At 36.2% G+C, this 16,818-nt stretch overlaps 1 protein-coding gene across 2 annotated transcripts in view; it reads right to left on the minus strand.

Annotated features, from left to right (window-relative positions):
* Positions 1-16,818, minus strand: part of LOC150083174 (E3 SUMO-protein ligase RanBP2-like) — a 621,501-nt gene that overhangs the window by 140,237 nt on the left and 464,446 nt on the right. For both annotated transcript variants that reach the window (XM_090377889.1, XM_090377888.1), the window contains one exon: positions 4,003-4,152. In XM_090377889.1, the coding sequence (XP_090234015.1) occupies positions 4,003-4,152 (150 nt within the window). The remainder of the gene's footprint in view (positions 1-4,002; positions 4,153-16,818) is intronic.

The raw sequence follows: 16,818 nt of genomic DNA on the forward strand, positions 1-16,818 counted from the left end.
TCTAGAAGGAAAGAGATGAATCAGATTGGTCCACTGTATATAGATGGTTCAATTATTGATGATCCTGCTCACGTGGCTAACAAACTAAATGAGTATTTTGCATCTACAATCACACATGAGGAGTTATTCAGGGAGGGGAATGTCAGAGAAGAGTTAAAGTCTGGCAGTGAGCTAGATGATTTTGTAATAACTGAGAGGAAAGCGGAGGAAAAATTGCTGAAGATCAACATAAAAAAGGCACCCAGGGTGGATGGGATCTATCCAGTTATATTAAAAGAGTAAGCAAACCCTTAACCATAATTATCAGAGCTTCTTTGGACTCAGGGGAGGTACCTAGGACTGGAGATGTGCAAATGTGACCTCAATTCACAAAGCAGGATCAAAGGGTGACACAAGTAATTATAGACCCGTTAGTTTAACTTCTGTCCCAGGAAAATTAATGGAGGCATTGGTTAAAGAAGCACTGCAGGATCATCTAGACAAGACTTCAGTTATAGCTCGGACACAGCATGGTTTTGTTAAGGGAAAGTCTTGCCTGGCCAATTTGATTGGATACTATGACATGGTCAAAAAGGAACTGGATGCAGGGAATAACTTTGACATCATATATTTGGATCTTAGAAAGGCTTTTGATACCTTTGCACATGGAAGATGGCTGAACAAATTGAAGCAGTGTGGCACTGGAGGCAAATTGCTGCTATGGATAAAGGGATGGTCGAGTGGGAGAAGACAGAGTGGTAATCAATGGACACTGCTCATCGTGGACTAATGTTATTAGTGGAGTCCCTCAGGGTTCATTGTTGGGTCCATTGTTGTTTTCTGTATTTATAAATGATACTGATGATGGTATATCAAGCTTAACGTCCAAGTTCAGACGATATACGAAGGTTGGCAGGGTTGTTAATGACACTAATGACAGTATGCTGCAACAGGATCTAGAAAAGTTGAGCAGATTGGCTAAGTGGCAAACGAAGTTTAACACTGACAAATATAAAGTACTACATATGGGAAGAAGTAACCCCAGAGTAACGTATCAACACTGTGGTACTACACTGACAGTGGTAGAGAATGAAAAGGACCTGGGGGTAACTGTGCAGGCAGATATGAAGTTTTCTGAGCAGTGCAGACGGTCTGCAAGTGTAGCTCATGGTGTCTTGTCAATGATATACAGGAATTTTTCTAGCAGGGATAAGGTGATTATCCCCTTGTATAAGGCAATGGTCAGTCCACACCTTGAGTACTGTATACAGGTGTGGAGGCCTCATTTTAAGAAGGATATAGAGCTGTTGGAACGAGTAAAGAGAAGGGCAACAAGATTAGTGAATGGAACAAATGGTTGCTCTTATGAAGAAAGGCTTAAGTTTTGCAAATTACAGAGCCTGGAGACTAGGCATCGGCGAGGTGATCTGATAGAGGTGTATAAGGCTTTGAATGGCTTGAGCATGCTCAATGCCGATGGGATTCTTCATCTTTCTCAGAATAATCACCTCAGAGGGCATAAATTCAAATTGAGGAAGGACGGATGTCGGATAGATGTGCGGAAATTTGCCTTTGGACAGCGGGTGGTTGGTTGGTGGAACCGACTTCCATCACTTGTTGTTGTTGAAGTTGATAGCCTAAACAAATTTAAGGCTCTGCTGGACAGGTATTTCGAACGAACGGAGGGGTGAAATGGAAGTAGTGGTTGTGTTTTTTTTTTTTTTTTTTGGCTGATGCTGAATAAGCTTGCTTTCTTGCATCATATGCCTCTACTAATGCTAATGCTAATACAAGGTGTCCTATGTACAGGATGCTAGGAAAATACCTTATAAAAACAAATTATTTTATTTTAGTGTTACTGAATATGGTAAACCTTGAAGCATTTCACATTTAACCCTCTTTTACATTTCTCACATCTTGTTGTTTTCATGAGTGCACACATTGTGTTTGACTTTCTTGGGGAACAATCCAATGTGCATGCATGTCAAATCAACTTTCATTCAAGTTTTTCATACAATATCGCTCTAAATAAAATCTAACTATAGTTCTACAAAAATCTAACAGGTCCATTGCATCTTTCCTTTGCATATTCTATGTAGCTGCCAGGCGTTATTCACAGCTACATCGATCAAATATGTAACAAGGCTAGAATACCATTTTTTCCCTTGAATACAGTTCTGTATTTTGATATATTCTGGTCCATTCGGTCTACTCCTACCTTTTTTTCTTCAGAGGGCATTCAGATTCCTCATCTTCAACTGAAGAATCATCTAAAGCAGCTTGAGTGTTAAGCATGCTTCCAGGCAAATTATTGATCATTCCTGGACCTTCTTCACCAGAATCTTCATCAGTTATATTGTTGGAGTTTTTTATTACTGGTAATACAGTAATAAAAAACTTTTTCTTTATCCTTCATGGATAGAGAGCAATCTTCAGTTGAATCTAAAATGTCATTTAGTTTTGAGGGAATTTTGGATTTGCTGTAGAATTGTTTAGGGTCTGTTCCACTAAAAAAAAAAAAAATTTATCTATTATAGTTAGGGAGGGATGCTATCTGGTTGTTTTCCATAAAGGTTATTATCATATAAAAAGTAAGTTCTGAATTGCCAATAGAAAACAGGAAATCTTAGGTAAATATAAAGAGATTAAATTCTTAACTGATAGACTGATGAGATTTCTTGAAGACTGAAGATTTCTTACTGATGCTCCCAGAAACCTCAGTGATCATACAAGCAAGAGGCACTACCAGCAGTTAATTTATAGTCAATAGAATGGTGTCAAGTTTTTATCCTGGATCTGAGGTTCGTGTGTAGTGGAAGCCTGCGGTAGCCTATGCTCCCATACTCTGCACACCAACCCTGATGTTCAGAGTATGGAGGCTGAGGTCACCTCAGGCTTCCACTACACAAGGACCCTGGATCCAAGACAAAAATCCATGTGTAAACTGAAAGAATCATACGGTTGCCATCAGACATTTTTCTATGCAAATGCCTTGCGTCCTAAATATAGGACACGGATTTGTAAATGCATATAACTCAAGCACATTTCAGCTGGTAAACTTAAAACTTATACTGGTTAAAATTTAATGCTTTTTGATTAAAATAAACATTAAAAAATGATAATTTGAGAACTGACAAATACAAATACTGAAACACTTACCTGTGTGAATAGAGTATGTGTGAAAACTGAAACTCAAAAATTTAGTTTATTTGAAAAGTGGCAACAAAAAACCCATCACTTAAAAGTCACAAACAACACTGAGTATATTTTCTCCAAAGACTCCTGGAACATGTAGGAATAGCAGTTTTCTATTTTCTATGCAAGCACATTTTCTATGAATATTTTTTCAGGCAGACTATATAAAGGACACCAGGCATAAATGGGTTAAATTCTGCAAATTGCAGCATCTGGAGACTAGGCATCTATGAGGCTGCCTGATTGACGTGTATAAGGTTTTGAATGGTTTGAGCAAGCTCAATGCTGATGGGATTCTTCCTCTTGCTGAGATTATGCACATGAGGGGACAATTTCAAATCGAGGAATGAGTGTTGCAGGATGGATGTGTGGAAGCTTGCCTTTAGTCATCAAGTGGTTCACTGCTGGAACAAACTTCCATCTGTTGTTGTGGAAGTTGATAGCTTGAATACATGCAAGGAAGACCTGGACAAACATTTGGAGCAAATAGATAGCTAAAATGGGATTTTTTTTTTTTTTTTTTTTTTTTTTTTTGGCTGATGCTGTATAAGCTTGCTTTCTTGCATCATATTCCACTACTAATGTTAATGCTATTCTAATCCTCCTCAAGTAGGCACATTTCAATTATTACCACTAAGATAAACAGAGTGGTCATAATTGGAAAAAAAAAAAAAAAAAGTGGTCATTATCTTACTATGATAAACAATAAAATAATTATTGCTGAACTGTGTAGACAGAGTCATATCCCACAAAAAAATTGCACATGAAATTGTAACCAAAAGCTCAGATAATTTTTTGCTATATTTATACATACTATATTGTATTTACCTTTGACTACTGGTATTTCATCACTACAACCTCTGCATCCTGGGCAAGGTGCTTTATCTTCATACAGAAAAAATGTCAAAGGCAACAGTAACCTTCTAGCTCTTTCAGTTTGTTCTTCTGTGGGTTTCTTTTCATAAATTATTTCTATTTCTAAAATAAAACTTGAATATATATATATATATATATATATATATTTTTTTTTTTTTTTTTTAAATAAAAATAAACTGAAATTAGCATCTTCTAAAATATTAGAACATATTAATTTTGTTGCAGTGCTAATTCCGCCTTTTCCTCTAAATCTATAATAAGTATATTAATTTTAATTTCTCATAATTCCCCTACTTAATTATTACCCAAAACTTCGTTTATTAACAATTTTAGAGTTATTAAAACTGAGTATTAAAGCAAATTAGATGTCCTTAAATGCTTAAATTGGAACCTGTTTTATTGGCGACTTAAAATATGGCGAAATTAGCCACAGCAACTATGTATTAAAAAGAAAGCCTATGTAAAACTCTACATAAGCCTGCAGTTGCTGGCCGGCGATGGCTATCTCGGAAGCCACCTACGGGTTAGATTTCTATAAACACAGGAAAGATGCACTTAGCTTGACATGCAGATGATGACGACAGAAAGGGGGGGGGGGAATCAGAGAGAGAGATACAGGCACCCGTGTGAACGGATATCGTAGATTCCTCCCAGCCTCGTAAACTCGGTGAATATGTAAACTACAGACTATTCATTTTCCTAATAAGGAGCTGGTGAAGAGTAGCTACACGTGTTACCAGAATGTTTGGTACATGGCGTAATCGAGGATGATGGTTACTCCTTCGATTATTAAGTGTCCCATAACGTGGAGTCCTCCAATAAGAGAAAGGAAAATGTATAAACAAAAGGGAGAACTAGAGCTATAAAAGCGGGTCCTCGAGACCCAGAGAGAAGTAGAGCGAAGAGGAGGTGACGAGAAGAAGAGACGTGAGAGCAAAGAAGATACTGCAGAGGATAGAAGAGAATAGAGAAGTTCCAGTCACGGAGAACGGAGGGAAGAGCCGCCGCCCAGCCGTATCTTAGACTGGTAAGTTGATGATGAAAAGATGGATTCTTTCTAGCCTCTTATAATCTTGTAACTTGTACCTTTGTTTAAGAATAATAATCCTAAATATCATAATCCTATTATTATCATAATGTTTTGTTGAATTTATATCATTGGAAGAACTAAAATATGTAAGATTTACTTTCTCTTGTATTAAACTTTATTATGTTTTGCACTATAGGAGTTTTCTCGTTCTCTGCCAAAACATCACATTCAACCACTAAAGTAGAAGAGCTAAATGTTAAAGCATGATTACAGGTCAATTGCGGTGTCGAGTAATCAACTGCATGATTACCCAATAATAATAAGCACAACGCGAAGCCCAAACCGCGGGGAGGGGTAGAGAGGGGGTAAATATCTCCATCTCTCTTCATCCCTGAGGGTATACGAAGCTTTTGTCCTAAACAAAACCACTAGACGATAAACAGAACTATATTCCAGATAGGCAAGATGAACATGTTAAGGTAAATTAAGATGGCCAACCAAAAGAAAGGTGTCAAAAAAATGACTTAACTACACTTAGAACAAAAAGTATAAGTCATGCCTAGACTAACTAGTTCTGTAACGACCACACCCTAGTACACACAAGACCTAAGTAAGTAAGTAAGCACAGTGAGTGTGTGTGCAGGGTAACAATTTCATCAATTGGCACTAAAATATTTCTAAGATTATAAAGATATCCAATAATGTGTTTCAGTTCATCTTCTCTTTTCTTAAACATCTTTCTTAAAATTCCTGGTTAGTCTATATAATGTGCTACTCCTGCAGATTGATCGTTTCAAGTAACAGTGATTGACATGCCTAAGGTGTTTATCCTCTTCCCAATCACTGTTTTAAATTCGGATACTCATTTTCTGATTTTAAAACAGTAGTGGTGGGGGGGGGGGGGAATAAACACCCTAACCTAGACTAATCATAGCAGGCTAGCCTTGTCAATCACTGCAACTTCAACAATCAAAATTCCCATCAAATTACTTGTGGTCTATTATTAGTGATTTTGGTAGAGCATCAGTTAACTGGAATAATTAATGTGAGACCTCTTCCGCTTAGCCAAATTTTCTGGATAATCGAATGTAGGGTAAGATTAAATAAATTCTGTTATAATGTATTAAGGTAAAAGAAAAAGACATTAAATATCATTAAAAAAAGGAATTTATTTAAAAAATAATAATAATAACCTATACATAAAAAATTTGCACATTTACATATGTATGAGGGGGTATCAATAAGTTCGTACCATGGCCTAGATAAAACATCAGCAGGAAGATGCAGTTTTTACTATAAGTTTTCTATATATTCAATAACTAGCATGTGAAATTTCATTCCCGTAGGTGATCATACACCAGAGGTGGAGCCCGGAATCTGAGGAAGCATGCTATGGTTGACAAAGTGGAGTGGAGTGTTGAGCATTGATCAAGTTCTTGCATTTGCAGGGCAAGAAAACTCAGGAAAGTGACAAAAAAAATGAAAGCTGTGTATGGGCAGAATTGTCCATCCTATGATATTGTAAAAAAGTTGAAACAGAAGTTCCAGTGCGGTCGTACAAGTCTCTTTGATGAGCCAAGAGAAGGAAGGCCATCAACCCACAGACAGTGAGACTTTTTTTTTTTTTTTATGAAACCCCCAAACACGAAAGGCATCAAAACCTATAGTACTTAGTACCGTGCATGGGTTGAAGGAGAAGTATGGGGGGGGGGGGATGCCGGAAACTTTGCTCTAGAGACTAAACATGGGTTTCACTACTTCAAGTCTCCAATAAGCAAAGTGGTGGTATTTCACCGGTTGATGAAGGTCATCTGTTGCAAAGGTTGAGCAGCTGGTGCTGAATGATAGACACGTAACAATTCAATTCATTGCAAATGCAGTGGGAATTAGTTATGAGTCTGCCCACAGTGTTTTATATGACCACCTGCACATGTCTAAGATCCCCACATGATGGGTTCCAAGACTGCTGATGCCTTTGCACAAGCCATTGTCACCACCACCAACAACTTTGTTGCCCAGTGCAGCTTTAAACTACTGCAGCACCAACCCTATTCTCCTGACCTAGCACTGTCAGACTTCTTCTTGTTTCGAGAAATGAAGAAACTATTGTGTATACGCCACTATGATTCACCTCAGGAAGTCATCAATGAAATGGAATCATAGTTTCAGGCAAAAAGGTGAGGACTTCTATGATCAAGGCGTTAAACAATTGATCCATAGATCAGAGAAATGTTTACTATACATGGAGAGTATATAGAAAAGGATTAAAGTTCCTGCAAAGTTTAACCTTTCTAGGGCTATTATGTCTAAGTAAGGGTACGAACTTTTTGATATCCCCTCGTATGTATATTCGGATATGTATTTCACACTGCAAATTCTATGTAGAAAAAAATTTAAAGTAACTTAAAATAATGTTTAATTGTTTTGTGTGACTTTTTTTTTGATTCTAAATCTCAAGTTCCTTAACAATATCACTTTGATTATATTGCATTCTTAAGATAATTTTACTGTGAAAAAATGATATTTTACTGGAAAAAACAAGAAAAAAATTAATTGCACAGTTTTGGGCTGATATTATTCTTACTGCATCTGGACATAACTGAAATGAAAAGAACAAAATATGCAACAGTTCCCTGTAGCAGACACTTTTTAGAGCACGTGTTTTAGAAGTGCCATCTAGTAAAGAACTATAATGTTTTTGGTGCTGCACTGATTTTTGGTGTGATTAATCAATTAGCATGTGATGGTAGAATAGTGTAACCTACTTTTGTTGTTGGGTTTGGGTGCATGTATGATATTGCATCATTGTACATAATAATTATAGGAGTTAGATAAAAAAATTCAGTACTTTTACGGCTCTCTCCACCCACAAGGAGCCCTACGATGGGATGCCCACTTACAATCTAGAAAGAAGTGCATACGCAAGTCATAAGCGACGCCAGAGTTACTTATGTACTATATACGCCCAACAGGTATTAACCCTATCCCAGGACCAAAGGGAAGAGACCAAGTAGAGTACAGTTGACCCTAGCAAATGAACTTGCCAGCCGATTGAATGGGCTGACACAGGACCTCTCATCTTGGTCGAAGCAGGTATCAAAGTAGTATATTAAACCTGGCTGCCCTCAACCATAAGGCTATACCTTTTACAGCACAGGGCAAACACCAGATGCTAGCAATGGTGATCTAGAACCTATAGCCTGAAGAGTGAAATAGAGAGACAGGGCTCATGGTAGAAGTATCTGCTCATGTTATCTGTCAATCATTCTGCCTATGTCATATGCATTGAGGAGCTGGTGTGGTATCGGATCCCAGTGATAATCTGAAAACTCAACAGTATCACTGGAGGGGGGGAAGCAGCAAAAGATTTTTTTTTTCTGGTGTGTTTGCCATGCAAAACAAGGGAGGGAAAAAAAAAAAGATTTTTGCAAAAAAGAAGTGCTTCCCAAAAAAAGGGGACTTTTTTTTTGGAAAAATCATGAGGTTTTGTCCACACTGAACCACGGTTCCCTCTAAGCTGCGCGCACCGATTTCTATGAAGGTTGCACAGGTGCTTTAACGTCCAGTGCACATAGTCGACATACTAGATGGTGATAGGAGTATTAGTGAAAGGATATATATAGGAAGGGGGATAGCTCATGCCATAAGATTCACTATTGCATGACATGTTCCCACATTTTATTTACAAATACATAGTGCATAATGAAAAGTTGTTGATTTTTATTTATATGAAAAAAAATTATTACATTACGAATATATAAAGGACTGTAGTGGTTGTAGTTTATATTGTATGTTTTTAAGGTGAGTTTATTGTTATAAAAATAATATAAATACCATATAATAGGGAAGGTCAACATTTTTACATTCTGTCCACTCAACCACAAACATACACAGTACGTGTGGAGGTAGAGTGTATAAGAAATGTATTGTGATCGTGAAAATTTGCTAGGTTCAACTGTACTCTACTAAGTCTCCTTCCCTTTGGTCCTGGGATAGGGTTAAAACCTGTTGGGTGTATATAGTACATAAGTAACTTTGGCATCGCTTATGACTTGCGTATGCACTTCTTGCTGGATTGTAAGTGGGCATCCCATCACAGGGCTCCTTGTGGGTGGAGAGAGCCATAAAGGTACTGAATTTTTTTTTATCTTACTCCTATAATTATGCACAATGATTCAAAGCTGAGTGTTTTACATATTAATTTTTACTAATTAATATGTAAAAATATGTGGGCGGTATGTCGGCGGATCTACTGATTCGGATTTTTTTTATGTATAACCAAAAATGTTTAGTATTACTTAATATTTTATTAAAGAAGGTAAAATATAAAAAAATTAAACTTTTTTTTTTAAATTTTATAAACTATTTTAATAATGCATTAAAAATTTGTGATTTTTCCTAATATTTTCTAATAATAACTTCATTTACAAAATACAGAGGATTAATAAAATTCTTTAATTTTAAAATTTTTCAGATAAAAAAAAAAAAAGTCCAAAAGAAAAACTGAAGACGTAAATACTGTAAATAAAAAAAACTTGCAGAACATTTAAAAAGGATTGGCTTTTAAAACAAACTGATGCTGAAATTCCATCATCAAACAAAAAAGCAAAGCCTAAAACTAGGAGATATTTTTCAATGAAGAAAATGGTATCATCTTGTATATTTTTCGTGCAGAAGCAAAAGTTGCATGAGAATTTAGTACAGAAAGAAAATGGGAAGAATGGAAACTAGATTATTTAAAATGGCATCTAAGTCAGAAGATACATATAGACTCAGTTACCAAGTTACATAATCTGAAAAAAGGTGATATTTGAAGTATTTTGACAGAAACTGTAGAAGTATGTAACATAAAAAAGGAAAGAAGTGAACGATTAAAATCAAATTTTGATAAGGTTAAAGTTTTAATTAATGATGTGATATTAGCCATAAAAATTAATGCATCAATGAACTCTGTACAAGACATTCATGAACACATGGAAAAATTTATAGATATACAGTAATACCCCGAAGTTACGCGATAGGTGGGTCCGACGAAAATTGCTTAAGTCGAATTCGCGTAAGTCAGGGTACAACTTTGCATATATATACATATAAATTTTGTTTAATTGGGACCAAGGACTAACAACCAAACACTAGTTTAGAAGAAAAATGTTTAATAAAATTGCAGTTCTTTATACATATTAATACAAAATATGTATTAAAAAAATAAATGAGTTACGTAAAAAAGTTATTTTGATGTCGATGGCTTCATAAAATCTAACAAATTCGTCTGACACAGCGCCTTCTTTTTTTCACGCAGAATTTCTTTGTAGCAAGCTAATAATTTTTTTATTCCTTGCTTTGTAGCTATAACGCGTTCTTCGTTGGAGTCTATGTTTTCTAAAATTTTTAAGCCCTTTTCAATTGAGCTGAGACCTTCTGTCAAGCTTGCAATTGTCATGTGCTTTTCTGGTGGAACTGGGTCTGAGTGTCGGATACTTCAGTGACGTTTTGGTCACACATCTCTATGAGCTCATTCATTGTCAGCTCCTGACTATGTGAATCCAACAGCTCGTTGACATCATCACCATTGACTTCCAAATCTAACTGCCTGGCAAGATTAACAACTTCTTCTATCACATGAGCGACATGATCAGTTTCTGGCGTTGTTTTTGTCTCGTTTTTGAAAAAAAATGGACAAGGTTTCTTCCAGACACCATTCAATGTTTTTTTGTGAATTTCATCCCAAGATTCTTCAATGATTCTTACGGCATCTAAAACATTGAATTGTTTCCAAAAGTCTTTAACAGACATCTCAGCATTTTATCAGAATTCAAGTAGGCCTTGAATGTTTTGATGACTCCCTGGTCCATCGGTTGAAGAAAGCTGGTTGTGTTTGGAGGCAAAAACACAACTTTCACACGTGGGTCGAAATTAATTAGGGTGGCAGGAGGGTGACCGGGTGCATTGTCAATAAGAATGCATCACTTTAAATGGAATCTGTTTAGACTTGCATTAACGTTCGACTTTGGGTATGAAGTGGTGACCAAACCATTCCTCAAAAACGGAAGCTGTCATCCAAGCTTTATGATTTGACTTCCAAATCACTCGTAAGCTAATTTTAGATATATTTTTTAAAACTCTTGGGTTTTCAGAGCGATAGATTAAGAGAGGTTTTAACTTGCAGTCACCAGCTGCATTCCCGCCAACCATCACTGTCAATCGGTCTTTGGAAACCTTAAAGCCTGGAAAGCTTTTTTTCTTCGTGAAAACGATGTAATTTCCGACAAAAGTTGAGCAAGAATTCGAACATACACATATAAATATGACAGTTAGAATGCAAATTCTTGTGTGCAGCTCATGCGGCAGCAAAGTTGAATTTTGTTCATCTTTCGCTCTCAGTCTACGCCGTCGCACCGTATATCGATAGCATATGAAAAACGACCTTGAAGATAGTGGGCGGCAGTGTTGCCAAACAAAAAAATCAAGAACCGCGTAAATCCGAGTTCGCGAAATCAGGGTATTACTGTACCTAAAAACTGGAGAAGCAAAAATTATTCATTTGAATTCATTGAATATATAAATTCTGTTGTCATAAAAAATATCCTGAGCGAAATAAGAGAATCTACTTTCCCACGTTAATTGTAGACGAAAGTACTGATATTTCAGTACAAAAAGTATTAATTTTGTATTTTTAAGTTTGAGTGAAAAATGAAACATATTACAAAACAGTATTTCGAGGTATTTTGAAGCTTACAAACTGTGACAGTATGTCCATTTTAGAAATATTAAAATTTTAGTACGACAAATATAATCATGATATTCAAAAGATGGTAATGTTCACATCAGATGGAGCAAGTGTTATGCATGGAAAGAAAGAATGGAATAGCAGCAATTCTCAAAAAGGAAATATTACATCTATCTGAACAACATTGTGTTGCACCCCGAGAAGATTCAAGATTGGACAACGCATGGAAAAATGTATCTATTATGCAAGATATAGAGACGTTGCTTAGAACTGTGTATACACAATAATGCAGGGCTAGCATAAAAAAAAGGAAAATTAGAAGAACTAGCCCAGGTTACAGAACACGATGTTCTATCTTTTAGACCACTAAATTAAGTCAGACGGTTATCCAGACAAATTCACAATATCATGTGGCATTAATTGCACTCAATGATGTATTAGGAGGGCTTGCATCACTTTGCAAATATCTACAAAAAAGTTGTTTAAACATTATTGATGCACATCGATAGGTTAAAGCTAAAATAAACAAATTAAGAAGCCAATATCTTGGAAAAAATATTTCCTGGAGTGAAAATTTGCAAGTAGTATTATCAAAAATTCAAAGTGATGTTGACACTGCAGCTATAATTCGGTTTATCAAACGGGTATGTAATCAATTAGATAACAGATTTCCTGATGATGAATTAAACAATTGGAAAGTATTTGATATTAATGCTGTCACAAATGAAAGCAATAATTTTGACTTTGGGAAACAATGTGATACGCCTTGCAAAAAAATATTAATGATTTATTACAAATAACAAAAGTGATGTTATTTCTAAAATATCAGAAGAATATTTGGAATTAAAATTTATAATAGCGAAAAAAACTAAAACTGGAACATTTAAAACGTTCAGTGACACTTTAAATTTCATAATTACAAATGTAGAGTTTAGTAACGTATCCATTCTCTATGATATTATGGAAATATTTCAAGCATCAAGTGCAGACCGAGTGAGGATTTAGCACTATGAATTCAATTAAAACACAAAATCGAAATAGAATACATGAAGATCATTTAAGAGAATCAAATTGAGATTATGAGAATCAAATTGCATTTAGCTAATGGTGCAACAATAAATGTACAAAGTCCATATAAAGTATGGACTTCTACAAAGAACAAAAGAGAAAAATTGCAAGAAAAATAAATAACTAACTGTAAAGTGTAAATTTATTGTTAACATTTTTTTAATTATTATGTATGTCCCTACTTATAATTAAAACAATTTGTAAAATATTGCACATATTTAATTTTGTCTGGATTTTTTTTTTTTACTCAGGTTCATTCCTGCACAGCGCAGCTATAAGAAAAATTAGAGAGAACATTGCACTGAACTATAAATTAAATTTAAATGTCAAAATACACATTTTATAGTAAAATGCAGCCACACCACTGTTGATATTCTAATATGGGCAACTGCTTATACAATTCCCAATTTGCCCTGTGAGCATTTCCTTTTGATGTTCTGATGGGAAAGTGATGATTTTCAATTTTCTTTGAAAATATATCTTTACTGGTCACTGTGTACTGCCCACTCAAGTAAAGGTTGCTGAAGTGTATGTAGAGTTAACTGTCGTACGGTACTGTGGGTAATCTAACACAATTATGTGTTCCATCATTTAAGTTATATCCATTCAAAAAAGATTCTCAGCCAGGTCTGTGCTTGTTAACAGGAGAGACTGTTTCTACAGGGATGGGATACACTTAAATAGAAGGGTGCAAGAGTATTTGCTGATGCTATTGAGGCAGAGTTAGGTGGGTTGTAAAACTACTAGCTTGGGGAGATATATGGACTAATAAATTAACAGTAGCCACTGGCAGAGGTGAAAGTGGTTCTTGCATTGCGTCTATTGAAATGCAATTGAGCAGCAGCCTGGAAAGCAGGGCAATGGGGATTTCCAGGACTGCTGGAAGTCATGATGGAACTAGTAAATACATGGGCTGCGTTAGGGTAACTAAGAGTAGAAACAGGTGCATATATACTTGTGTGTACACCAATGCTAGGAGTATAGTTAATAAATTTGAAGAGCTTGAAGTGCTAGTCAAAGGCAGATATTGTTGGGATATCAGAGACGTGGTGTCACACAGACATAAGCAGTGCAGAATTGGAATTTGGGGAGTACAATTTGTTAAGAAACACACAAAATCTAAGGAAGTGCATCCAATTAATGTTGGTGGGCAATGCAATGTTGAGTCTGTTTGGTGTGACATAAGCATTGGGAAAGAAAAAATGAGAGTAGGTGTGTGTTATAGGCCTAATGAATCTAATGAGTATAATGAGCAATTGTGCAGAGAAACAGAGTGTGCCAGTAAATCAGAGTGTCTTATAATGGGGGATTTTAATCTCCTAGAGATTGACTTGAATTTGTGGGTTGGTCACTCACACACTAGCAAGGCTTTTATGGATTTATTGGATGATTGTTTTCTACAGCAGCATGTTCGGGAGGCAACTAGAGGGAGTAATAATCTTTATCTGATTATCAGTAGTGATTCTTCATGCATAGTGTGCTGAAGTGGGATTTACTCAAAGAGGTAACTACCATCAGGGGTAAAGGGAAAGGTTTTGCTTTCGTAAAGGTGACGGTAGTCTGAGACAGTATTTAAATTCTATACGGTGGGAGCAACTGATGATGTTACCAACAGCAAATTCAAAATGGGAAGCATTCAAAGAAATAATCTTCGAAGCTACAAGACTTTCCATTCCAAATAAAAAATATTGTTCAGGATTTAGGCCTAAATGAATGTCAGATGAATTAACGAGGCTCGTGGCAGAGAAGAAAAATGTATGGGGTGCATAAAAATTAACAGGTGACACAGAAGCTTATGATAGATATAAGCTTGTCTGTAACCAAGTCACAACAGAGGTTAGGCAGACAAAGGCAGATTGAGAAATCTTTGGCAGAGGATGCAATGAAAAAACTTCCTTCTAGAGTTTACATATGTAAACTCTAGAAGGAAGGGGATGAATCAGATTGGACGAATTGATATTGATGGTTCAACTATTGATTATCCTGCTCAGGTAGCTAACAAACTAAACGAATATTTTGCATCTACATTCACACATGAGGGAGTTATAACACTACATTATAATTGCCTACATTATAATTATAATGTAGGCAGTACACAGTGAATAAATCCTCATGTGTATTATAATCTTATAATACACGAGGAGTTATTATAATGTATTATAATCTTATAATAACTGAGAGTAAAGTGGAGGAGAAATTGTTGAAGAAAAACATAAGAAAGGTACCGGGGTGGATGGGATCTATCCTTTTATATTAAGGAGGCAACAAAGGAAGTAAGCAAACCCTTAGCCATAGTTATGAGAGATTCCTTGGACTGAGAGGGATTTCTCATAGACTGGAGATGTGCAAATGTGACCCAAATTCACAAAGAAGGATCATCAAAGGGTGACACAAGTAATTATGACACCTGTTAGTTTAACTTCTGTTCCAGGGAAATTAATGAAGGCACTGGTTAAAGCTCAGACACAGCATAGGTTTGTTAAGGGGAGGTCTTGTCTGACCAATTTGAATGGATACTATGATGTAGTCACAAAGGAACTGGATGCAAAGAATAATTTTGATATCATATATTTGGATCTTAGAAAGGCTTTTGATACTGTTGCACATGGAAGACTGCTGCACAAATTAGAGCAGTGTGGCATTGGAGGCAAATTGCTGTTATGGATAAAGGGATGGCTGAGTGGGAGAAAACAGAGTGGTAATCAATGAACACTGCTCTTCGCGGACTAATGTTATTAATGGAGTCCCCAAGGTTTCAGTGTTGGGTCCATTGTTGTTTTCTGTATTCATTAATGATATTGATGATGGTATATCAGGCTTAATGTCCAAGTTTGCAGACAATACAAAGGTCGGCAGGGTTGTTATAATGATACTAATGACAGTACGCTGCTGCAATAGGATCTAGAAAAGTTGAGTAGATGGGCTGAAAGGCGGCAAACAAAGTTTAACACTGACAAATATAAAGGACTACATATGGGAAGCAGTAACCCCAGAGTAACGTATCAACTGTGTGGTACTACACTGACAGAAGTAGAGAGTGAAAATGACCTGGGGGTAATCATGCAGGCAGATATGAAGTTTTCTGAGCAGTGCAGACAGTCTGCAAGAGTAGGTCATGGTGTCTTGTCAATGATATACAGAAATTTTTCTAGCAGGGATAACGAGGTGATTATCCCCTTGTATAAGGCAATTGTCAGGCCACACCTTGAGTACTGTATACAGGTCTCGAGGCTTCATTTTAAGAAGGATGTAGAGCTGTCAGAATGAGTACAGAGAAGGGCAACACGATTAGTGAATGGAACAAAGGATTGCTCTTACGAAGAAAGGCTTAAATTTTGCAAATTACAGTGTTTTCAGACTAGGTACCTGCAAGGTATATAAAGCCTTGAATGGTTTGAGCATGCTTAATGCTGATGGGATTCTTTCTCTTATTCAGAATAATCACCTGAGAGGGCATAAATTCAAATTGAGGAAAGACAGTTGTAGAATAGTTGTGCAGAAGTTTGCTTTTAGTCAGTGGGTGGTTTATTGCTGGAACAAACTTCCATCTGTCGTTGTGTTGATAGCTTAAACAGATTCAAGGCAGAATGAGTGAAATGAGGTGTGTGTGTGTGTGTGTGTGTGTGTGTGTGTGTGTGTGTGTGTGTGTGAGTGTGTGTGTGTGTGTGTGTTTGGCTGATGCTATATAAGCTTGCTTTCTTGCATCATGTGCCCTTGCTAATGAATGTTTTCAATATTTTGTCCTGTTTTGTTCAGGATTTTATTTCCCTACACGGGTGGTGGCAGTTTAAGTTTTCCATAATACACAAAGGGGAAGGTAGCTGATTGGTTGTCTTCTAACTCTGCATATGTTATAATTTGGTTTGGTTGTAGGCAGGGTTGTAGTGGAGGGTATATGCAGGTATACGCTGTATACCCTCTGGATTTTTTAAGGTGAATAGTG

This window comes from Mastigoproctus giganteus, chromosome 7, assembly GCF_048544385.1.
Source record: "Mastigoproctus giganteus isolate SK-2022 chromosome 7, ASM4854438v1, whole genome shotgun sequence".
In the NCBI taxonomy this organism is placed as follows: domain Eukaryota; kingdom Metazoa; phylum Arthropoda; class Arachnida; order Uropygi; family Thelyphonidae; genus Mastigoproctus; species Mastigoproctus giganteus.